The sequence below is a fragment of the Symphalangus syndactylus genome, chromosome 13, assembly GCF_028878055.3.
Source record: "Symphalangus syndactylus isolate Jambi chromosome 13, NHGRI_mSymSyn1-v2.1_pri, whole genome shotgun sequence".
Taxonomy (NCBI): Eukaryota; Metazoa; Chordata; class Mammalia; order Primates; family Hylobatidae; genus Symphalangus; species Symphalangus syndactylus.
In genome coordinates, this window is record NC_072435.2 from 60,655,260 (window position 1) to 60,676,664 (window position 21,405).

Here is a 21,405-nt window from a genome sequence, read left to right on the forward strand (position 1 = left end):
TGCAGAAAAACAGTATAGGACAAAGTAGAAATTTTGCAAAATATTTTATTTCTTCTACTTTATGATCTCATTCAGGACTTTTCCTTTCTCCTAAGCCCAACATGATGTGAAAGGATAGTTGATAGAGGTCATTAAATATACCTTTTAGTGGAATATAAGGAGTCCATTTCCATAAAACTTCTCTTTTATCTGCTATATCAGATGCAAGCCATCATTATAATTTTATTTAATAATTTTCTATTTTCTATGGAGAGGGATACAAAAATTCAGATACAAGAGCAGATATTTACTTGTAATTTCCAGTGCTAAAACTTTTTATTCCATGAATGGGTGGCGAAGTTCTGACTTAAAATATATGAAATATGATTTAAGTATATGTATTTTTAAGACTTATATTTAGCTCACTAAAAATAGTCTTTTAGTGATATAGATACTGTAGTTTATAGTCCCAGGCATAGGATTTAGTCAGCTTGCATTAGCAGGTTTTTTCTTTAGATAAAATGGTCCACTGGGGCACTGGATCTTTTTTTATGTATAAGCTTTATTTTTATAAAAAACCTGCACATGGCTCTTGGTACAGGGGAACTAAGGTGAAAAAAACTGCCTACAACTCCACCTCTTTCTATTTCTGTCTCACTCCTCTGAAGTCATGTTTTAAAATCATTATTCTAGTAGTTACTTTCATAATTTTGGTTAATATAGTTATAGTGCTATTTATTGATGCGTCAGTTTCAGATAATAACCAGTTACAGAATATAAGTATTTATCTGCTATCTCTTCACCTTTCTGTTTACCATTGTTAGACTTTTAATAGACAACAGGCTAAGCTGCTCTGACAAAGAGATTACAAGTGGAGCAACTTACAGAAAGTAGAAGTTTCCCTTTCATATACTAGTCCAAGGTTGGGCTGGTGAATAGCTTTGCCTCATGACCTGTTAGGTTTGTCTTCCTCATCAAGTGCCTTACTTCTCAGGGTTCAAGTGTGCTGATGCAGTTGTTGCCATTTCTCAGGAGGGAAGAGGAAATCCAAAGCAAGTGACTTTGTCTTTAAAGGAGTTGACCTGAAAGATCATACATGACATTGAGTTACATTCCATTTTCCACAACTTAGTGTCATGTTCGCATCTAGCTGCAAGGGAAGGTGAGAAATGAGGCTGTATGTTCAGTTAAAATTTCAGGGGGTTCTATTACTAATAAGAAGAAGGGAGTATGGATTCTAGGGGTCAGTTAGCGTTTTCCAGTCTAATTGGTGTCTTCTAACCCTCTACCTTATAAGAGGAGGACACTGATACCCTGAGTCTTTCCTCCACCTTTCTTTCCAGCCTTCTTTACATTTTGTTGCTATATAATTTTTGTTTCACAATGTGAAGGTGCTAATGCTTACAGTCTGTTCTGAAATCACAGCCAAATATTTGTCCATAGGTTGTCTCTAAAAGCTTATATTGTTATGACTATGTGCACATTGATTACTTCCAGGTCACAATGTGAGCTATTAATGTGGTTCCTTCTCATTAGTTCCGGGGTCATGATCTCAGCTGTTGAAAGAAACAGACATTTTTCTATCATCATGGCAAATGGATTGATTTTCCTTGTATTTGTTGATTGATTTAAAATCAAACGTTGTATCTGTAAGGTCTGGATTTAGGCATTGACTTGCTAGATCACTAGCTTTCTACAGTGAATGTGCTTAGTGTCCAAGAAACTTTCAATTGCTTCGGGAAATAAGATCTTCACATCGTCATTTTATTGTGACCAGAAGCTACTCAGCTGCTTTTGCAGCTGAGGAAAATCTTTAGTTTTTGGTGTTGAGACAAGTTTGTGAGCTCTGAGTGATCAAAGTCAAGTAGCTGTCTCCTGGCCTTTAATGTTGGAATATGAAAGGGCAGCTGTATCTTCTGACTAAATTAAGAATCTCTTTGGGATATTTAGGATAGAAGGGATGACTAATGAGAGAGAAACCATAGACTTTTGGAAGTAGTCTCACTATCTTTGGCATTAGACTTCTCATCCTTCCAGACTCTGTTGTTTTCTAAAACAAGGACATCAATCTGGGGGCACAAGGGCCCCTGCCCTTGAGGAGTTTGGAATGTAGTAGAAGAGATTAAAATAAAGTTTAGTTCAAATTCTGGCTCCATAATTTACTGGCCATTTAACCTCAAGCAGGTAATTCTCTAAGCTTCAGTTTCTATTGGAACAAATAGCCCCCAAATCCCAATGGCTTAAAATGCTGAAGGTTTAGTTCTTCTTTGTACTGTGTGTTCACTGTGGTTCAGATGGGAGCTCTGCCCCATATCTCCTTATCCCAGGATCGTGATTAATGGAACAGCCACCATCTAATTATAGAACATTGCTGGTCCCTGCTGCAGAGGGAAAGAAAGCTCTGGAGGGTCTCACACCAACAGTTAAGTACTCTGGCTTGGAAGCAATACACATAATTACTTCTGCTCACAATTTATTGCCCAGAGCTAGCCAGCCACATGTTCCCACCCAACCACAAGGGGGCCAGGAAGTGCATTCCTACCATGTGCCTGGAAGATGGAGAGCCAGAAATACTGTGTACAGAGTAATAATGACTACTACATATAGGAGTACCTAGCTCAGGGTTGATATGAGGATTAAATGAGGTTACACACATATATACACACACACAGAGACACACACATATACACATACACACAGTACAGGTGCTCAAAAATGATTATCGTTAATCTCATTATAGATGTATACAAGCAAATATTAAATAACAATATACAGGGAGACTAAAGGCTTTATTATAAGGTTATAAGACTATCATAACATATACAAAAATGCCTTGTAAATAATAACATACTGTGCAAATGCAAGTTGATATTATCTAGTAGATGTTAGAAGATAAAGCATTAGAGCTTGGTTCAAAGTTGGCGCTAGACCTTTGTATTCATCCATCAAGAAGTGATGGTTGAAGTTGTAAGAACAGGTAAAATCTACATGGAAATTTTGGAAAACTTGCATCTCCTACTGTGAGCTTGACAGCTTCTCAATATTTAAAAACTTTTCTGGTGAAATCAGTGATAATATTAATGAGTATAGTTTTTTGATACCATGTTATGAAATGTTTCAACATACGAAATATCTGTATAACTCGGTGAACCGATGTTTTCCAAAGGAACAGTGCAGGATGTTACAAAATCATGCAAGGTTAGAAGGTCCATTCAAAATGCAAGATAGACCAATGGGTTTTAATGTAACAGTATGAGAATTTCATTGATATGGTTTCAGACTACCATTTGTTGATCTTCGGTGTGATAACAAAGAATAAAACATACAATTATCTGAAAAGGTTATTAAAATACTCCTCCCCTTTCCAGCTACTTATTTGTGTGAGTCTAAATTTTCTTCATGTATGTACTTCAACCAAAACAACGTATCACAACACATTGATTGCAGAAGCAGAGATGAGGATTCAGTTGTTTTCTATTAAGCTAGGTAATAAAAAGAGATTTGCAAAAATATAAAACTCTTTCCATTATACATATATTTTTATTTTGGGTAATATAGTTAATTTTCACCATAAATGTCATTTTTATAAATGTATTTATTTAAGCTTTCAGGTTAAAATAAAGTTTTACTATTTTAAGAATAGTCATTTTGTAAATTATTTTTTATTTACTTTTAATGGAGTAAACAAATATTTAAAAAGTTTCTCAGTTGTAATTTTTAATAAGTAAATGTTGATATTTATAATCATGTAAACAAAAGGTATTTGGAGTCCTTGATAATTTTGGGGAGTGTAAGGAATCCTGAGATCCAAAAGTTTGAGAATGGGTAACCCTAAAGATATAGAGATGAAAGAATACAAATTAAAAGTCTTCCTTCATACAGCTTCTCTTTGGTTCCAAACTCCCATATGTCCCTGCCACTCCCTCTCCTAAAGCTAGAAGCAATTCTCTTTCCTCTGAAATTCCATAATACTTGATTTCTACCCCTGTTAACTCATTTAGCTTATGTCCCACTTAATGTTCCCACTTAAGCTAATATGTTTTTTAACAGCACAGACTATGTCTTACATCTTTTCATGTTCATCAGCACCTCATACATTGTTTTTCATGTAGTAGGAATTTATATAGGTGAATTGAGTAAGTTAAAAAAAATTATCTCTTAAAATCACTTGAAAGATCGAGTAAGCATTCTGAATAGCCAGGATTCTGTTGTTTCTTAAAACAAATACAATCACAAAAGGATCTCTGTTTAACAAAAGGAATGCCAAATTCTAGCCAATGAGCTATGGATTTCAAGCAGTAGCTAAATGGTTGATCAATTCACTCAACAAACACCAGTTGAGCATAAACTGCTAGGCACTGGGTTGATAAGAACAAAGATGTTTTTATAGAACTTTATAGTAGACACTTAGATTAGTGGTTCCCATGATGAAGTTTCTTCTGTTCATAATAAGATGAAAAAATAGCAACAATGAAACTTCTCCCCCACAAAACTACATATATTCTACTTAAAAGAATGTTTTTTATCTTGAGATCGCTTTCTTAGGTCTTGGTGTCAACATAATCTTTCTTTTCTGATATTATGGTGAGATTAGGGTTTTGAGCCTTTTTTTTGGGGTCATTATTTGGCAAAACTCAAAACTCTTGGCTCCTACAGTTCTGGGTGTGGTGGAGGGGAGCATTTTACTAGCTTGTGAAAAACCACTGATGTAGACATTCCTTTGGTATTTGTTGGGAAGGGATTCGACCTTTAGGTTTGACACTTTAAAACTACTAGTACAATCAGCTCATTTATTCTGGAGCTAATTATCAGCTTTGTGAGTTCTCTAGATTCCTTTTTATACCATCTCTTTTTGCAAGATTAGTGTTCAACTACAGGGAAAAAAGTAAAAGGGAAAAAAGATAAAACAAAACCCTAGCCGATTAACTTTAATCAAATTTTTGGATGTTAGAATTCACGGGGGAGATGAAGAAGTAGAGATTTTTGACCAAAATAGGGCATTTGAATTATTTTTGGATTTCAAGTCAGGTTACATTTGCAACTTCCCACCTCTTCATAGGAACTAATAATTTTATAATATATTTTAATTCAAATTATTACCTTTAAGCATTATCAGCAGTTGAGATGGCAGAGATAGAAGCATTGGAAATGATGATCCTGAACAATATAGTTATACCCTGAACATATAATGAGTCATTTTCATAGTCTTTCACTCAATAAATGAATGACTGTTATGTGCCGGGTACTGGGCTGCAGGGATGAAAGACACTGTCACTGTCGTTAAGGGGTTTATAATCTAGAAGAGGGAGAGATCTAAGTAAATCAGTGCCCTGAAAGTTGTTATAGGGGATGTGATAGCATATTTGGTGCTATACTGGGGACTAGAATTGGAGGCGTTAGGAATGGTGGAGGTTGGAAGTGGTGGCAAAGATAGTAAGGATCTGGAATGAAGACATGGAGGTGGAAATAGGAAACAGCTGACCTATTAGGAAAATTACCACCATGTTAGTATGGCAGGAGTGTGGGGTGCGGTGGGTTGTAGAGGTATGGCAGGGGAAAAGGCTGAAGAGTTCAGCAGCAGCTGAATGTAGAACTTTAGATACTTTAGATGCTTTGTTTAGGAATTTGGGCTTTATCAGAAGGATTTATCAGAATGTGCTCTGGGGGTTGGGTGATAGGACAGAAAGGGGTTTTGTATGATCAGAAACATTTCAGAGGCACCAACTGAAAGAAAGTTAAGCAGCCATATCTATTGAAGACTTCTCAGACCCTTTATATTGGTTAGTATTTCCATGACTATTTGACTACTAAACTTGTGGAAGGAGCGGCTATCTTATGTTTCTCAGAACATGGTTTGGAGAACCCTGTGATATACAAGGGGGAATCATCAAAAGGTTTTAAGCAGGAAATTATAGACAATTATGGAATCTAATTCTGTTCTTAACACATGTGATACTGCTCATTAGGTATTGTGCAGTCAGTAAAAATAACATGTTGATTAGGTCGGGTATGGTGGCTCACGCCTGTAATCCCAGCACTTTGGGAGGCCGAGGTGGATGGATTATCTGTAAATGTCACTCATCCATGTAGTTAATTGAATAAAAGGCAATGTAAAAGTGAGGAAGTTGAGAATAAACTTGGAGAATTATGGATTTTCTGGTGACCCGTACTCAATGCTGATTTCTACAGGGTGTTTAATGCTAAGCGTTTGCTTCTTTCTGGACTAGGATTGTTTCTGGCAATGGCCTTCACTCAGACAGTTCAGGAAATACAAACAGGTGAAAGCTGCCAAATTGAAACTTCAATTTAGGTGATCTGAGAGTGGAAGTAGCTGTTAGTTTGGTCCTCAAAAGTACATTATCAACATATTGAAGTTTTGGTAGATTAACATAGAGTTAGCTTTACAGATTGTGAAGGTATATCCAAGGAATTTAGAGAAAAATTTGAAGGTGAAGGCAGTTGAAGTTGCATGTGGTGGAACTAGAAAGATCAAGTCTAGAAATCTGAGAATGTCAAGGGAGAGAATCTTCAAGTAATCTTCTTCTTCTTCTTTGTTTTTTTTCTTTTTTTTTTGAGACAGGGTCTTTCTCTGTTGCCCAGGCTGGAGTGCAGTGTGCAATCTCAGGTCACTGTAATCTCTGCTTCCCAGGTTCAAGCGATTCTCCTGCCTCAGCCTTGTGAGTAGCTGGGATTGCAGGTGCCCACAACCATGCCTGGTTAATTTTTGTACTTTTAGTTTTGCCGTGTTGGTCAGTTGGTCTGGAACTCCTGACCTCAAGTAATCTGCCCACCTCAGCCTCCCAGAATGCTGGGATTACAGTGTGAGCCACCTCGTCTGGCCATCAAGTAATCTTCTTGAATTAAGTTTCCTTATTACATGTTCATTATACTACCTAGTGGGGAAACATGGAATCAGAGTATTTAGAGTTGGTTGGTGCATTGTAAGGCTTTTCATTGCCAGTTGTGTAGTGGTCAAGAGCACTGGCATTGGAGGTGAATGGCTTGAGTTCACATGTATAAATCAGATTACCCAATTACTTAAGGTCCCCGCCCCTTACTAAGTGTAAGACCTTAGGCCATTTACTTAACCTGCCTATGCCTCAGTCTCTATGTCTAAAAAGGGGAAAATGATAGTATATACCTCATGAGGTTGTGGGGATTAAAAGGGCTAATAAATGTGAAATGCTTAGAGTAGTGCATGGCACATGCTGTGTGCACAGTCAACTGTTATCTTTAGGATTTCTCTGTTCTATTGTTTTCATTAGAATAATTTACTGTGGAAATCTATCAAGTAGTGGTTTTCTGGCCTAAATAGGATTCTTTGGAGAATAGCTTGTTAACTCTAAGAAGGGGTGGATATAAATGTACTGTTACAATTTTCTAATTCATGCAGTTAAAACTGTAGCAAATATTTGGCATATTTAGATAATAATAGCTAACATTTCCTGAGCATATACTATGTTCCAGGAGTTGTACCAAGCACTTTTAACCAATTAACTTATTTAATCATTATCTTATAAGTGAGGAAACTGAGGCCCCGAGATGGTAAGCAAGTTGTCCAAGGTCACAGAATTGGTTATGGGCATGACCAGCATTGAAACCCAGACAGTCTGTGTTCATGGATCACACACATCCATTGTGATATGCCATCTTTCATTCAAACATATGTATTTTAGATCTATTTGTTAAGGTGTTTTATTTATTTTATTTACTGCAAACGTTAATTAGGTGGAAAACATGAGCTAAAAATAATTTTGTTAAATCATTTCAGTATAAAATACATGTTAGAGCCATATTAACTATGATTCTTTTGTTCTGTGGAAGTGTAAGAGTATTAGTTTGATGTAACCAAGGCATCCAGATGCATACATCCATTCTTTTTTTTTTTTTTTTTTTTTTTTTTTTGAGACGGAGTCTTGCTCTGTCGCCCAGGCTGGAGTGCAGTGGCGCAGTCTCGGCTCACTGCAAGCTCCGCCTCCCGGGTTCACGCCATTCTCCTGCCTCAGCCTCTCCGAGTAGCTGGGACTACAGGCGCCCGCCACCACGCCCGGCTAATTTTTTTTTGTATTTTTAGTAGAGACGGGGTTTCACCGTGGTCTCGGCATACATCCATTCTTTAGAACTGTTTTTCACTTTATGTCTCAGCTACATATTTTCAGAGTGGTTTATGAGTAATGCTACTTTGCATGCATTTTGCAAACTTCAATCCTTTTCTACTATCCATGCAGGCATTAAAATAATTCGGATAATATCAAATCCTAACCTATGAAACGCATTCTTTTAGGATTAGAAAATGGAGAACAGTGTGACAAATTGTGCTTTTTGCATTCTTCAGTATAGAAAGACTAGACTGCTCTAAAAGTAGTCATTTTAGTTGCCCCACTTTGTTGGTGCTAATGTATGTACTTTCTGGGTCTTCTATTTTCAAAAAGCTGGGCAAAACTAATTTGCCACTAGATGGAGCCCTGGCTATTTGGGTGGAAATACAGGCAACAGTCAGAATATTAAATCACACAGTCATATCATGCTGGAGGGCTCCTGGTATTTGTGGCCCTCAGCTTTTAATTGTAGAATGCATCTTTGTTCTTTCCCTGACCTGCAGAGTGACATCACTGCCTCTCTTCCTGTGCGCTGGCTTTGACATAAGCCAGATGGCCACCGTGGTTGGTAGGCGCCCAGGCTGCCTGGTACAGGAGTTGATGAAACAGAATAGGAAGACGTTTTATGGTCAGCTGTAGAAGCACAGTGAGACTGCAGCTTTGCTAAGTAATTACATTTACTGTGTGTACTTTATTCCTCACAGAGAAGGGTCACAAGGAAAAAATACATTTTTATTTATAGTGTTGTGAGGTATAGACCTTTGATCTTTTATTAGTCGGTAGTCTGCTCCAAAGGAATGCTCTCTTTTCCCTGCTCTGCAGTCACTCTTGAAAATGACATGTTTATTTATGTTTGATGGTTCTTTTGGGCTGTGCATTGTGATACTTACCTTCCTTTTCCCTCCTCTTTGTCTCCAGTTAGTAACACAAAAATGTTTTAGTCTTGTAGTGAGTTTAGTTTGGGGAAGTCAGAGTTCAGGCATGTTAATACAAGCAGATTTCTGTCAGATATACTCCAGAGTGATTTAGTAAAATATATTACTGTTTATTATATGTTTGTTCTTCAAGGAGGTCAGAAGAGTCCGGAACAGACTTTTTTTTTGGGGTGGGGAGCAGGGGAAGTGGTCAGGAAATGAACAAGACATTTATTTTATATTAATTTTTGGACATTTAATGGTTAAGGTCACTTAAAATGCTAATTTGAAACAACATATATGAAGTTTATTAATCTAGTATTTTCCATTTGCATTTAAAGTTAATCTTTACCAATTGAAATATTGTACAAAACTTTTAAGAAAATCCTAAGAATTGAACTTTTCTCTAAAGTTTAATATCTACACAATTTTTAGATTCTTCCACATAATTCATTTCCAAAGACATTAAAAAACATTTTTACAGTTTTTAAATTACTAAATCATGAATATTATTCACGGGATTGACCTAGAAATTATAAATCATATAATTAAACGAAAATTCGTATTTGCCATGCTTTATTCAAACTTAATGCTGTTTTGAAAGTGAAGTCTCTTAATTGTCCTTAGGTTTTCTGGGTCTCTATTTTATAAAATGAAATTCTAACAAAATATGTCTCTTAATCTTATTATTTTATAGTCTTCTCCAGGGAGGGAGATTTGCCAATAATTGCTGGAAAAAGGCAGCATGGTGTAAGGAAAGAACATGGCTTTGCAGTCAGTATAACAGGGTTTTCTAGTCCTTTTTCCACTGGTTATTTGCTTTGTGCCCTTGGACTTTTGAGTCACAGTTTCTTCACATATGTGTTGGGGCATAAAACCTACCTCCTTGGTTTATTGTAAGAATTAAATGATACAACGTGTATATTAGGCTCCAGACAGTTCCTGTCACATGGTATGAACTCAGTAAATGCGAATTCCTTTCAACTGTTTTTAAACTTCCTCTCTTTTCTCAACCTCTTGTAAACTGTGTTCACAGATTACACTGCTATCATGTAGTGTGTATTTTACCTCTAAGGTACAAATAAAGCTAGATTGAAAGTAAGCTCACTGGCTGAAAAATAGGCGTTTGAAATTTATTAGCAGTATGTGCATGTGTTCAGTTCCAGATAAAACTGTAACCATCAGTTGTGCAATGAATATGTTTAATATATGTGATGTTTTAATTTGTTTTTTTTTGTTTTTGTTTTTTCTCCTACTCAGCTCTTGCCCCTGTTCTTTGCTTCTCGTTTTGTTGGTGAAGATATCACAGTGATGTCTGCATTCAACCTGCTGCATTTGGTGACAAAGAGCCAGCCAGTAGCCCTTCGAGCCTGTGGGCTTCCCTCAGGTTGCTGCTTGTTGTACTGTACATAGTGAAGGCACAGGGCCAACTGGGTGTTTCTGCTGCAGGAAATGATACACCATCATGCTCTGCTAAATTTCATTTTCTTTTACTTGGGCCCTAATTTGAAGACGGAAATTGGTTATAAATCACCACTCTACTTTGAGTAACATTCATTTCCACAGTCCTTACAACCCTTGGAACATTGTCCAGTTTCCTTGCCCAGTGTATAATTGTCACTAATATTTCACGATATCTTCTTGTTCTTTAATGCACACTACACATCTGCAAATCATAACGTTCATAAGAGGCTGGCAGTCTGAGTAAGAAACTGCCCCAAATCACACAAAATAGGACATTCATCTTGTTAAAGGATAATGAAAATGCTTTTCATTCCACATGTGGTCATTGCTTTAGGAAAAAATGAAAATGAACAACGTTAGCATAATTAAGTTACCAATTTATTGTAGTTAAAAAGAAAAAAAGTTCTACTTAACAATGACCAAATAAACAGAACTAATATAGCATGCATCAGTGGGTTCTTAAATTAGAACCCTGTACTTTTAAAAAATGTGATTTTAAGAATTTAAATAAGTGAGGCATGAAAGTCCAAAATTTTATATGTGCCTGTATCATAAGCTTAATATTTTAATTTCATTATGAAAACCACAATGGCTAAATATTTTACTTCTGTGAGCATGATTATCAATATTATTTACATTTTTCCATTAGTGTACGTATCTATCACTACATTGTATAGAGAATTTAATTCCAACTCATTAGATGTTAACTATGCGTGCCAGGCATTGTGTTAAGCAGTGAGGATACAGTGATAAATAAGGTAAAGCTGATTTTTTTCAACAAGTACAAGGTGGAAATGGAACTGTGTGAGGACCATTAAATAATATGTTGACCTGACTAGACTAGAGGTATTTATACTTGGTGTGTTATGGTAATTCAGAGGAGGTTGGTCCTAGATCTTTTCTTTAGGAGAAGAAATGTTGGAAGGAAGGGAAGATCTCTGAAGTTTAAGGAGGGCGTTATGGAGGATATGGTGCTTGAGCTGAATCTCAGACTGGGAGCACAGTTAGCCTGGTTTCTAAGCAGGGTGGTGGGGAGGCCGTTTTTAACAAAAGGAGTAGCATGGGAAAACATGAAGGCCTGAAAGAGCAAGGCATGTTCAGAGAAATACAGTTATTCATATGGCTGGTTTGGATGTGCAAGGGCAAATAGAAGAGGTAAGGAAGGAAAAGTAGCCAAATCATGAAGCACTTTATAGGATGTTTTAAGGAATTTAAGTCTTGGGGAGATGAACAGGAATGACATGACTTCATTTGCATTTTACAAAGATTATTGATTTAGTATGGTAGGAGGTCAGTGCTGGTTTTTCAGATGTTTCTGTGAGAGAGGCTGGGATGGCAACCTGATTAGAAGAAGGTATTTGTCTTGAAGCTATATTTAAATAGCAAATACACTTTTTTTAAAAGTAGATTTTATGTCTGTTTGTGGTGACATGAGGGGCTAATGAAGCTTAATGTATAGAGAGGCCCCAACCACTCTTCTCAGTATGCCCCCTAGCCCCACATCCCCCTGCACTGCCACCATGGGTACTGGAGGAGTGTGAGGCTGGAAGGAAATGTGAAGTGCTGAAGCCTTGACTGTGGCCATTACAGTAGAGTTGAAAAGAAAGATTGTAATTGGGAGAGATTCAGGCTGTAGAACTGAGAAGGTTTGTCTGTTGAATTGTATATGACCTTGAGGGAGAACCTCAACCACTAGTTCTTGTGCTTTGCAGAAACTTTTCAATGCTATACCGTACATATCACAGGTGGACTATGGAGGTTATTTAGATTATACATAATGATGTTTTCCTCTGGAAAATGCTCCAATGTGTAAAAGTACCCAGCATAGTTCTTGTAACATTGGTTTGCCAAATACAGGGGAGGCTAAATGTTTATAGAACCACATTAATTGACAGTGTATTCTTCAAGATATGACAGTCATGGATTAAAGGGTTTCATAATGAGATTGTTTAATTGAAATATAAGTATCTTTAAATTTTGATAACAAAATGATTCAAAGATAAATTCAGCAAAGCTGATAGTTTTTAAGAAGTTAACCATTATGGTACAGTGCTTAAGCACACAAATTCTGTATGAGGTCAGACTGAGTTTAAAATCTGACTTTGCCACTGACTAGCTGTGTGCCTTAGCTTTCTTGTTTGTAACATGGAGATAATAATAGTACCAACCTGAAAGGGTTGCTGTGAGAATTAAATAGATTGGGATGTGAAAAGTGCTTAAACCTGTGGCTGGCATTTAGTAAACACCATATATGTCTTCACTATGTTCAATATGGAAATTCATATATCTGTATTAATATAGATTTATGTTTTTCCAATACAACAGACTTTTCAAACTTTTAAACATGTCCTATGTTTCATTTAACTATTTTTTACTTTCATGGGACTCACAAATACACTTTATGTTTGAGAAATAACCATCTTGATCTGTTGTTCTGATCTCTTTATTTTACTTATACACCGTGCTGAACCAGAATTCAAGTCCTATAAATATACAAGAGATTTCTTTTATTCTTACTACCCAGTACTGGTAAAAGCCCAAAGAAACTCTCATCTTTCTTATCTAGGGCTTGTAAACCCATTTTAATCTGAAAAATAAGTTGACTAGAATAGTATTCCATAATTTCTTGACCATTCAAGCACCACTAGTTTTTAAAGTGCTATGAAAGTCAGTCTTCGGGTGTCTACATATTTTATAACTTGGATTTAGCAAAATCTTTATCATCATCAATTTCTCTAACAGGATTTTGCTCTTAGATATGTAGAAATATTGAAGAAATTAACTTCAACAATAATGAAACAGACTGCTTAAATTTTGAAAAATAAAGATGAAATTGAAATGGGAATTCTAGTCCCTATTACTTTGTACAGGTAGGGAAGAGAAGAGGCCAAAACTGGGAATATAGGAAGTGAAGGTGAAAGTTTGAAGTCTTGCTTTAATATACTGTTGCTTGTCAAAACCCATTACAACAGAAATCTCTGTAAATCAAAAAGATGTCTGTTCCCTAACCAGTACCCAACTAATTTTGAGTATTATTCAATATGAAATAATTCCAGAACTAAAATATAATTGGAGCAGGCTCTTGAAGTTGGTTATAACTGGATTGACCTGCATGAAGGCTATATCCCAGAAGAGTGATCTATTATTTTTCAGCTTTGACTTTCTTTACTTCTTATTTTTTAATAAAGTATAATTTTAATTTAGAGCTTATTAAGTGCATCTGAGTTATGGTTCACTCATGTTTGTAATTAAAGGTAATTTTTCTCTCTCAGAATTTCTTCTTAATTTCTTACAACAGTTTCTTTTATGTATTAAAAGAACACTGGATTAGGAGTTAGAAAACTCTAACCAAAGCTCTGTCCTTAACTTGCGTGACCTTGAACAAATCAATAAACTCCTGATCACGGTCTCTTCACCTTTACGAGGAATTAAAATTAGATAATATGTTTAGTTCTTAAATTCTGTGATTTTATTAACTGTCACTTGTTTTTACTTTTGACTTTAGGTTAATCAGATCTTAAAACTCAGTACTAAGTAATGCTGGGAACTTACAGAGAAGTCTACTGAGTTGTGGTGGGAGGACACAGTTTCCATGTTTGAACATTAGAATTCCTTGCCTCTTAATCAAGACTGAAGCATTATCTGAGGAAGAATCAGGAAGCACAATTTTATACATAGTTTTAATGCTAGATAAAAATTAAGTGTAATTGTAGCTTAGACTAGATATCATGATAGCTTTCAGCCAAGTGAGGGTGAAATAAATAAAATTTGTCTAAATAGTACTAATTAGAGTGATAAATTATACTTTTTTTCTACCCTCATACATATAATTTGTGGTTGTGATTCTTACTTGACGTTAGTGGCATATTTAATAGTTTCTATGAATTCAAGAGTCACATGGCTGTAGCTTATAAATATATCATAGTTTTCTAATGTAGCAATTAGAAGTTTTAGAGATATTTTGCAAATGGTGTTAGAAAGTCATTGACTATCATCTGTATAACTAAAACTCCCTGAATCAGCGGCTTATGGCTCCAGAGCTTAACACAGTGCCTGGCACTTAATAAATATTTGTTAAATGAATCAGTAAACATTTGGAATGTTTATGTGTAGGTGAAGTCATAGCTGTAAGAGAGTACAAATTTATTTGAAACTCCTTTATATGGGAAGATTAAAAGCGAAGTTCATAGTTTGGTTTACTTTTAAATCTAACAATTTTTTTCTCACTTTATTGCATTAATACAATATAGGGGATGCCATAAGTATAAATCACATTGTAGCTAAACAAAAAACAAAAGTGGCAACAGATTCAATGCATATTATCCAGAATTGCTTTTACCTTTTCTTGCAAACAGTTTTTGTTTTGGTAGTAAACTGAGGCGGTGAATAAGTATGTATTATACTTAGCATAAGACTTAAGAACTCTGGCCCTTTTGATCACTTCTTTGCAGCAAATTATTGTTTGTTGTGCTTTAAAGTCTCCAATTGTAAAGAGGAAATACTGCAGATACACATTAAAGCCACATCCATAAGTAACAAGTACTTATTAAATTTGAGCTGGCAATAGTTCATTAATAGAACTGATGTACTTAAAAGATAATCAGAATCGTCAGTGTGCTGTTCACTTACTGAATGCATTGACTTTTTATATTAGTTCTTCAGAACCTTTTTTGGGTCATGAAAAATATGGACCACCTGCATAGTGCTTTGATAAAAGTTATGACCTTCTTTTCCAGAAAAGACATGTATGCATCTACACATGTTTTCATACAATTTCAAGAAATTTTTTGTTAGGTCTTCTGAAACTCTTCAAGGGGGGCTCTTTGACCACATATCCAGAACCTCTGTTCTAAAAGATGCACATGAACCCAATATAAAACTCGGATCAGAACACAGTGTTTCTGATTTCTGTATTGGTGTCCCCAAAGGAATTCTCTCCCTTGTGTTCAGATTAATGCCCTCAGTTCTCCAGTTTCACCGTTCTTACCCAACATCTGACCTAACTTTATCTTAGCTAATTTCTTTGATTATATTAAAATGCTGTGGAGAGGATTTTTTTTTAGAGAAATAGAAAAAAAAAAAAAAGGACATACAAATTTCAACCCGTAATTCACAAAATAATTTGCAATTAGTTGATTAAATGGTATCCACTTTTTCCAGTAGATGGCACTAGGTTTACATTCTTTCATAGCATGAATGATTATTGATATTAGCACATAGGTGCATTGTGAAAACTTAAACAAAAGTATATAAGGAATAGCCAGTTAAGAACATATGGATTTATAAACCACAAATTTTTCTGCTTATATTGTGTTCAAACAATATTTGTAGAGCACAAAACCTTTTTCCATTTTCAATAAGATTCTGACTCCCTTATGCTTGGCCATCTCATTGAAATTGTCTTTCATGTGTAGACTTTCTATAAACTGAAACAAGTTTTCATAAATTAACTTATCTTGTATCCAAATAGCTGATTTAACAGTCATTTATGGTTTTATATGCAGCTAAATTTTCTTCAGCAGACCACCCAAGAATTAAAGAAAATTTCACATTTTGTTTTGCTGTGTTTTAAATTTTTATAGAATCTTGAAAGCGTTATTAGTTTAACATGTTGACTGTTAAGCATGAATCAATTTTTGCATGAATGAAAATATTTTAGAAAACTAAGAAAAATTATATTTAAAATGATGATTAATGAGTACTCTGATGCAGCTATATTTTTCTAAAACAAACTGTTTTAGTAGCCCTATAATATAATAAAGTTTTAGTTAATGTTGGAAAGTTGCTGTGCAGCATCTAATTACAAGATGAATTTTTAATGATCTGTGGACAATGGATATTAGTTAAGGCTAAATTGTTATACAACAATAAGACTGTATGAATAAGATGTTGGGCATATGGTTTGTTAAGTGTGGATTCTCTTGATTTTCTGTTAAATATGGAATAAATTCTTTATGTACCTTAAGAATTATAAAATACATAACACCTAGTAACAAGAGAGTTTAACTAGGCATGAACAAAACAATTAAATCTTAGTTTTGTTTGAGAAATTCATTAGTTAACAATGACTGTAAAGTGTGTAAAACATAAATTCTGAAAACAAATGATAATTCTACAGGGTTAGAATATCTAGACAGTATGGACTTTGGAGGAATCGTATAGGTAATTAGATGCTTATTTATCTAGACATATTCACAATAATGTTATGTAACAGATTGTAGAAGGATTTATTAGAATGAGCTAACTCTTGCTCTCAACAGACACAAGTTTAATGAAGGAATGAGCCATGAATGACAGCTCACAGATTCAGTAATATTGTGGGTAGATATTTGATTAATTTTTACTATCATCCTTTCCTAGTTTACAATTTCATCCTAAACATTTTATTTAGAGATTGAATTTCTCATAACTGCTTCTGCTAGGTATACTGTAATTTAACATTCTTTAAAATAGATTGTGTTAAGATGCAATGATAAATTATCTGAAATTACCTTTTGTGCCTTTGCATTTGAAATCAAGTGTTTACTTGAAAATTTTAAATCCTCATATCATTTATTTCAATTTCCTATATATTTTTATTTTTTAAAACAGTATATTTAAGCTTGTATTAGTCATTTAAAAATGCATGTTATAAAAAATATACCTTGAGGCCTGGCGCGGTGGTCATGCCTGTAATCCAGGCACTTTGGGAGGCTGAGGTGGACAGATCACTTGAGGTCAGGAGACCAGCCTGGCCAACATGGTGAAACCCCGTCTCTACTAAAAATACAATAATTAGGCCGGGCGCGGTGGCTCACGCTTGTAATCCCAGCACTTTGGGAGGCCGAGGCGGGCGGATCACGAGGTCAGGAGATCGAGACCACGGTGAAACCCCGTCTCTACTAAAAATACAAAAAAATTAGCCAGGCGTGGTGGCGGGCGCCTGTAGTCCCAGCTACTCGGAGAGGCTGAGGCAGGAGAATGGCGTGAACCCGGGAGGCGGAGCTTGCAGTGAGCCAAGATTGCACCACTGCACTCCAGCCTGGGCGAAAGAGCAAGACTCCGTCTCAAAAAAAAAAAAAAAAAAAAAATACAAGAATTAGCCGGGCCTGGTGGTGCGCCTGTAATCCCAGCTACCCAGGAGGCTGAAGCAGGAGAATCGCTTGAGCCCAGGAGGGAGAGGTTGCAGTGAGCCAGGATCGCATCATTGCACTCCAGCCTGGGCTACAGGGTGAGACTCTGTCTCTATCTCAAAAAAAAAAAACAAAAAACACCCATGAAATGACAAAAGATATCAGTTATTTAGATGGTTAATAAGAGATATACTTTTATAGAGTTTAAATTTATGTATTAACTTTTATGATAAACATTTCTTTCAGTATTAGATGTATTTATTATATTGAGCCACATAATTAATTGCAAGGAAGGAATGGAAAGTTAATTTTTATCACTAGAGTATTTGAATTTGAGGCAAGCAAAGAAAATTCAGAATCCTATAACTATAGCTTTGTAGGATTTGGTTTTGTTGCAGAAATACATGTTGGCACAGAAAGATAAAACTGTTTATATTATATTCCACTTGATTACTATTTTAATCTTCCTTCTGCAAATTTTAGATAATCTCACAGCAAATTTCAGAGCTTCTCATCATATTATTGGTATTGATGAAGAAAGAGATTAGACACTTGATCTGTATTTACTAGTTTGTTTCTATCACCAACTTGCTTTCTGGCCCCAGGAATCTTTGTTTTGTACCTTTTATTCCTATTCTGCATCTGTAAACTGAGAATTTTGTAACATTCTTGTCAAATCTTTCATAAAAGATATGACCTTCAGGTGAGGGTTATTATATTATATTACATATTAGCTGACATTTTCCAGAAGTTTGTTCTGTGCAATTTAAATGCCTTGTTGTAAGGGAGAAGAAATTGGGGGAAAAAAGATGGGGGTGGAAGGGAGGACGCCAAAAAGTCTGGGAAATGTGATGGGTTTGATCAGGCAAAATCTATTTCAGTTATGGAAAGTCCTTAGTTCCTGCCAAGTAAGCTCCAGAAAGATAGAATTTTTGTCTGTTTAGTTCACTGTTACAGTTCAGCAACTACAATTGTGTCTGTCACATAATAGGTGTTCAATAAATATTTGTTGGATGAATGAATGCTTATGAATAAGTAACATCATCTTATATATCAAAATCATGTCACATTACAAGTAATGTAATCATCTCTGCTCTTAAGGGATCTACATTCTGGTGAGAAAGATGGCCACCTCAGATTCAAATTTTATTATCTATAGGATGAAAGGAGTTATATACTTGAAGGTTTTACGATTCTGTATGAACACTTTCTCTTTTGTTTTACCATTGAGGCAGGGAGTAGAAGAAGTGAGAAGCATTGTGCTTCTGTCCTCCCAGAATGTCAGACTGGAGTCTCCGAATAGGATTTCAAGCAATGACAGTTCTTCTGAAGGATATTGAAGGAATGTGTAGATGTAATTAGTGGGAGGTGGTAGGAGTGGAGGATGAGAAGATGGGGGTAGGAGTGGACTGTGGGCACATGGGTTAGCAATAGATAGGTATGGTAGAGTGCAACCAAGCATGGGTTCAAGAGAGAAACAGAATGGACAAATAAACTAAAGGAGGAAGGCTGCAGACAAGAGAACCTGGCTGTCATTAACCAGGTATGCAACCATGAGTAGTAACTTTTTTGGGCCCTGATTTCCTTTTGAGGGCTTTGGACTAGAAATTCATCATTTCCCAAATTATAATCTGAGGAACACTAATTCTACTAACTTTCCCTTGTAAAATGGATCTCATCATGAAATTGAGAAATCCTGCATATTACCCTATTGCATAAATTCTAAGATGCACTGCTTTTACCATTTTACCATCTTGGTGATCTGGACGCAGCTTAAAAATCATTGTGACAAGAATGTATTGTAGTTTGGCCACTTTCTCCCCCCCTTTTTAGTGGAGCATAAAATAATGGTATATCAAATAACCACATATTTAATAGTGCACATCAGCATAAGAAAATCTCTGAGAAGGTCTTCAAGAAAGCCATGTCACCTAGATTTGCCTAATCTGATTTGACAGTGGAACCTTTCCCTTCTCACTCTGCAAGAGGAATAACGTGTTAGCATTTTTTTCAGAGCCAGTGTTTTAGAGAATGCATTTTGGGGAATGCTGGATCAGGTAATCTTATAGTCTTAAATCCAGAGAATTAATCAAATATTAGTTATAATAAAAGATTTGAATGTGAAACCCTAGAGAGGTAACATAGGATTCAGAGTAGCAATCTGAATTACTGAATTAATGTTTGTACTCTATCATTATTTATGTTTAAAATTTCACTGATTTATTAAGCAAATGTTATTGTTGCTGTTTTTAAACTAATTTCTAAGAAACATAGCCAAGGTCATTATTTAGAAAACATCTTTTAGAAAGAAGATTTAAATAGCAATAATTAAAGTGAAGAATTGAGTAAGTATTTAAATACAACATATACCCGTTTAGTTCTTCCTTTTTCTCAGCCACATTACTAGGTGCTGGGGATGCAAAGATGACTATGTATGAGCACTGTCTCTCAAGAAGATATTGAATAATGTCTTCCCATGTCAGGAGAAGACATGGCTTTTCTTGGTAAATTTGAGTGAAAAAGTAAAGTGGATTTTTTTTTTCTCCAAAACTCTTCAGATTTTTCTGGAATATATAGATTCAGATTTAGCTGTTTGTTGAGTGGCAATTGAAGACTTGTTTTCTATGCCTTATGCTTAATTAATTTATATTTGAAATTTGATTTGGGTGGTTGAAATTTGATTTGGGTGGTAATGTAATTTTGGAAATTTGCAAAGCTGAGTTTTTGACAACATTTATTTTGTTTCTGATGAAGTATACTCAATGTTACATTTAAATACAATTTGCATGATAATCTAAGAGAGGGCTCCTTTCCTTCCTTTTTGTGGGTGGTTACCGCTCATCACCCTAGCAGTCGGTGCTGGTGCTCCCAAAGGGGAGAAGGAGGATGAGAGAGCGAGCTATTTTTTGCAGATCTTTTTGATTGCATGTGAAATGTAGAATGGAAATGAGCCTGTCTGTTTTTAATTTTTTTTTTATGGGCTATGATGTTCTAGTGAAGACCCATACTGGAAAAAAAAAATTAAAAACAGGGAACTCCAAGTTTGTCAGACGTTTCACATGCAATCAGATAGAATTGAAGTAAAGTGACTTTCTCTTCTACTGTTGTCACTTGATGATGGCAGTGCCTTTAAAAATTCTCTTCTTATTTATACGCCTTGCAAGCAAGAAAATGCTTTTTGGAACAAGACATTTTAAAAATATTTCCCTAAACTCTAGGCTTTATGGTCCACATTAACACAAAAATTGTTGCTCTCAGTATTTGCATTAAATTTTGAAGAGTTGATAAGATACTCTTTAGTTTTTTTATGGTGCTTAAAGAATGCTAATAAAATGACTACTACACATGAATTCAACAATTAAAAATTTACAACACAAATGAAAGATGGAAAAGTAAAATGTGGCTTCTGTCGTACAGTCATTCAGGTGAATTATTAATGAATGTTTCATCAGGATGAATGTAGTGCTAAACCTCTGTTGTTTCCCATCAAGAAAATAATGTAGCTTCATGAATGAGATTTTACTATTAAGGTTAGAATTTTAAATCACGTTAATAACCTTTCAGTACTGTGAAAAATACATTTACTCCCCTTGACTTACAGTAAGAAAATGTTTGCACATTTTTCCCTTTAATTTTAAAACTGCCTTACTTCTCAGTTCCCCAATTTCTCCCTTTTCAAATCTGAACCTACATTTTATCCTGATTTTTTTTTTTTTTTGGCTTGTTAAATTAGCTGCTACTCTTACATGAAAGATTGCATACTTTTCATCAGGATAGGGTAATGACCACCTTGACTTGTACACATTTGATCATACTATATCTATTGGGATGTCTAGA

The 21,405-nt window shown here is 35.3% G+C and overlaps 1 protein-coding gene across 2 annotated transcripts in view; it reads left to right on the forward strand.

Moving 5' to 3' along the window:
* Positions 1 to 21,405, forward strand: part of MSRB3 (methionine sulfoxide reductase B3) — a 201,004-nt gene that overhangs the window by 19,870 nt on the left and 159,729 nt on the right. Inside the window, exon 2 of one of the 2 annotated variants that reach the window (XM_055237084.2) lies at positions 10,253 to 10,379. The exons of the other annotated variant lie outside the window; for it this stretch is intronic. Within the exon in view, the coding sequence (XP_055093059.1) occupies positions 10,304 to 10,379 (76 nt within the window). The 5' untranslated portion in view covers positions 10,253 to 10,303. The remainder of the gene's footprint in view (positions 1 to 10,252; positions 10,380 to 21,405) is intronic. 2 annotated transcript variants of the gene reach the window in all.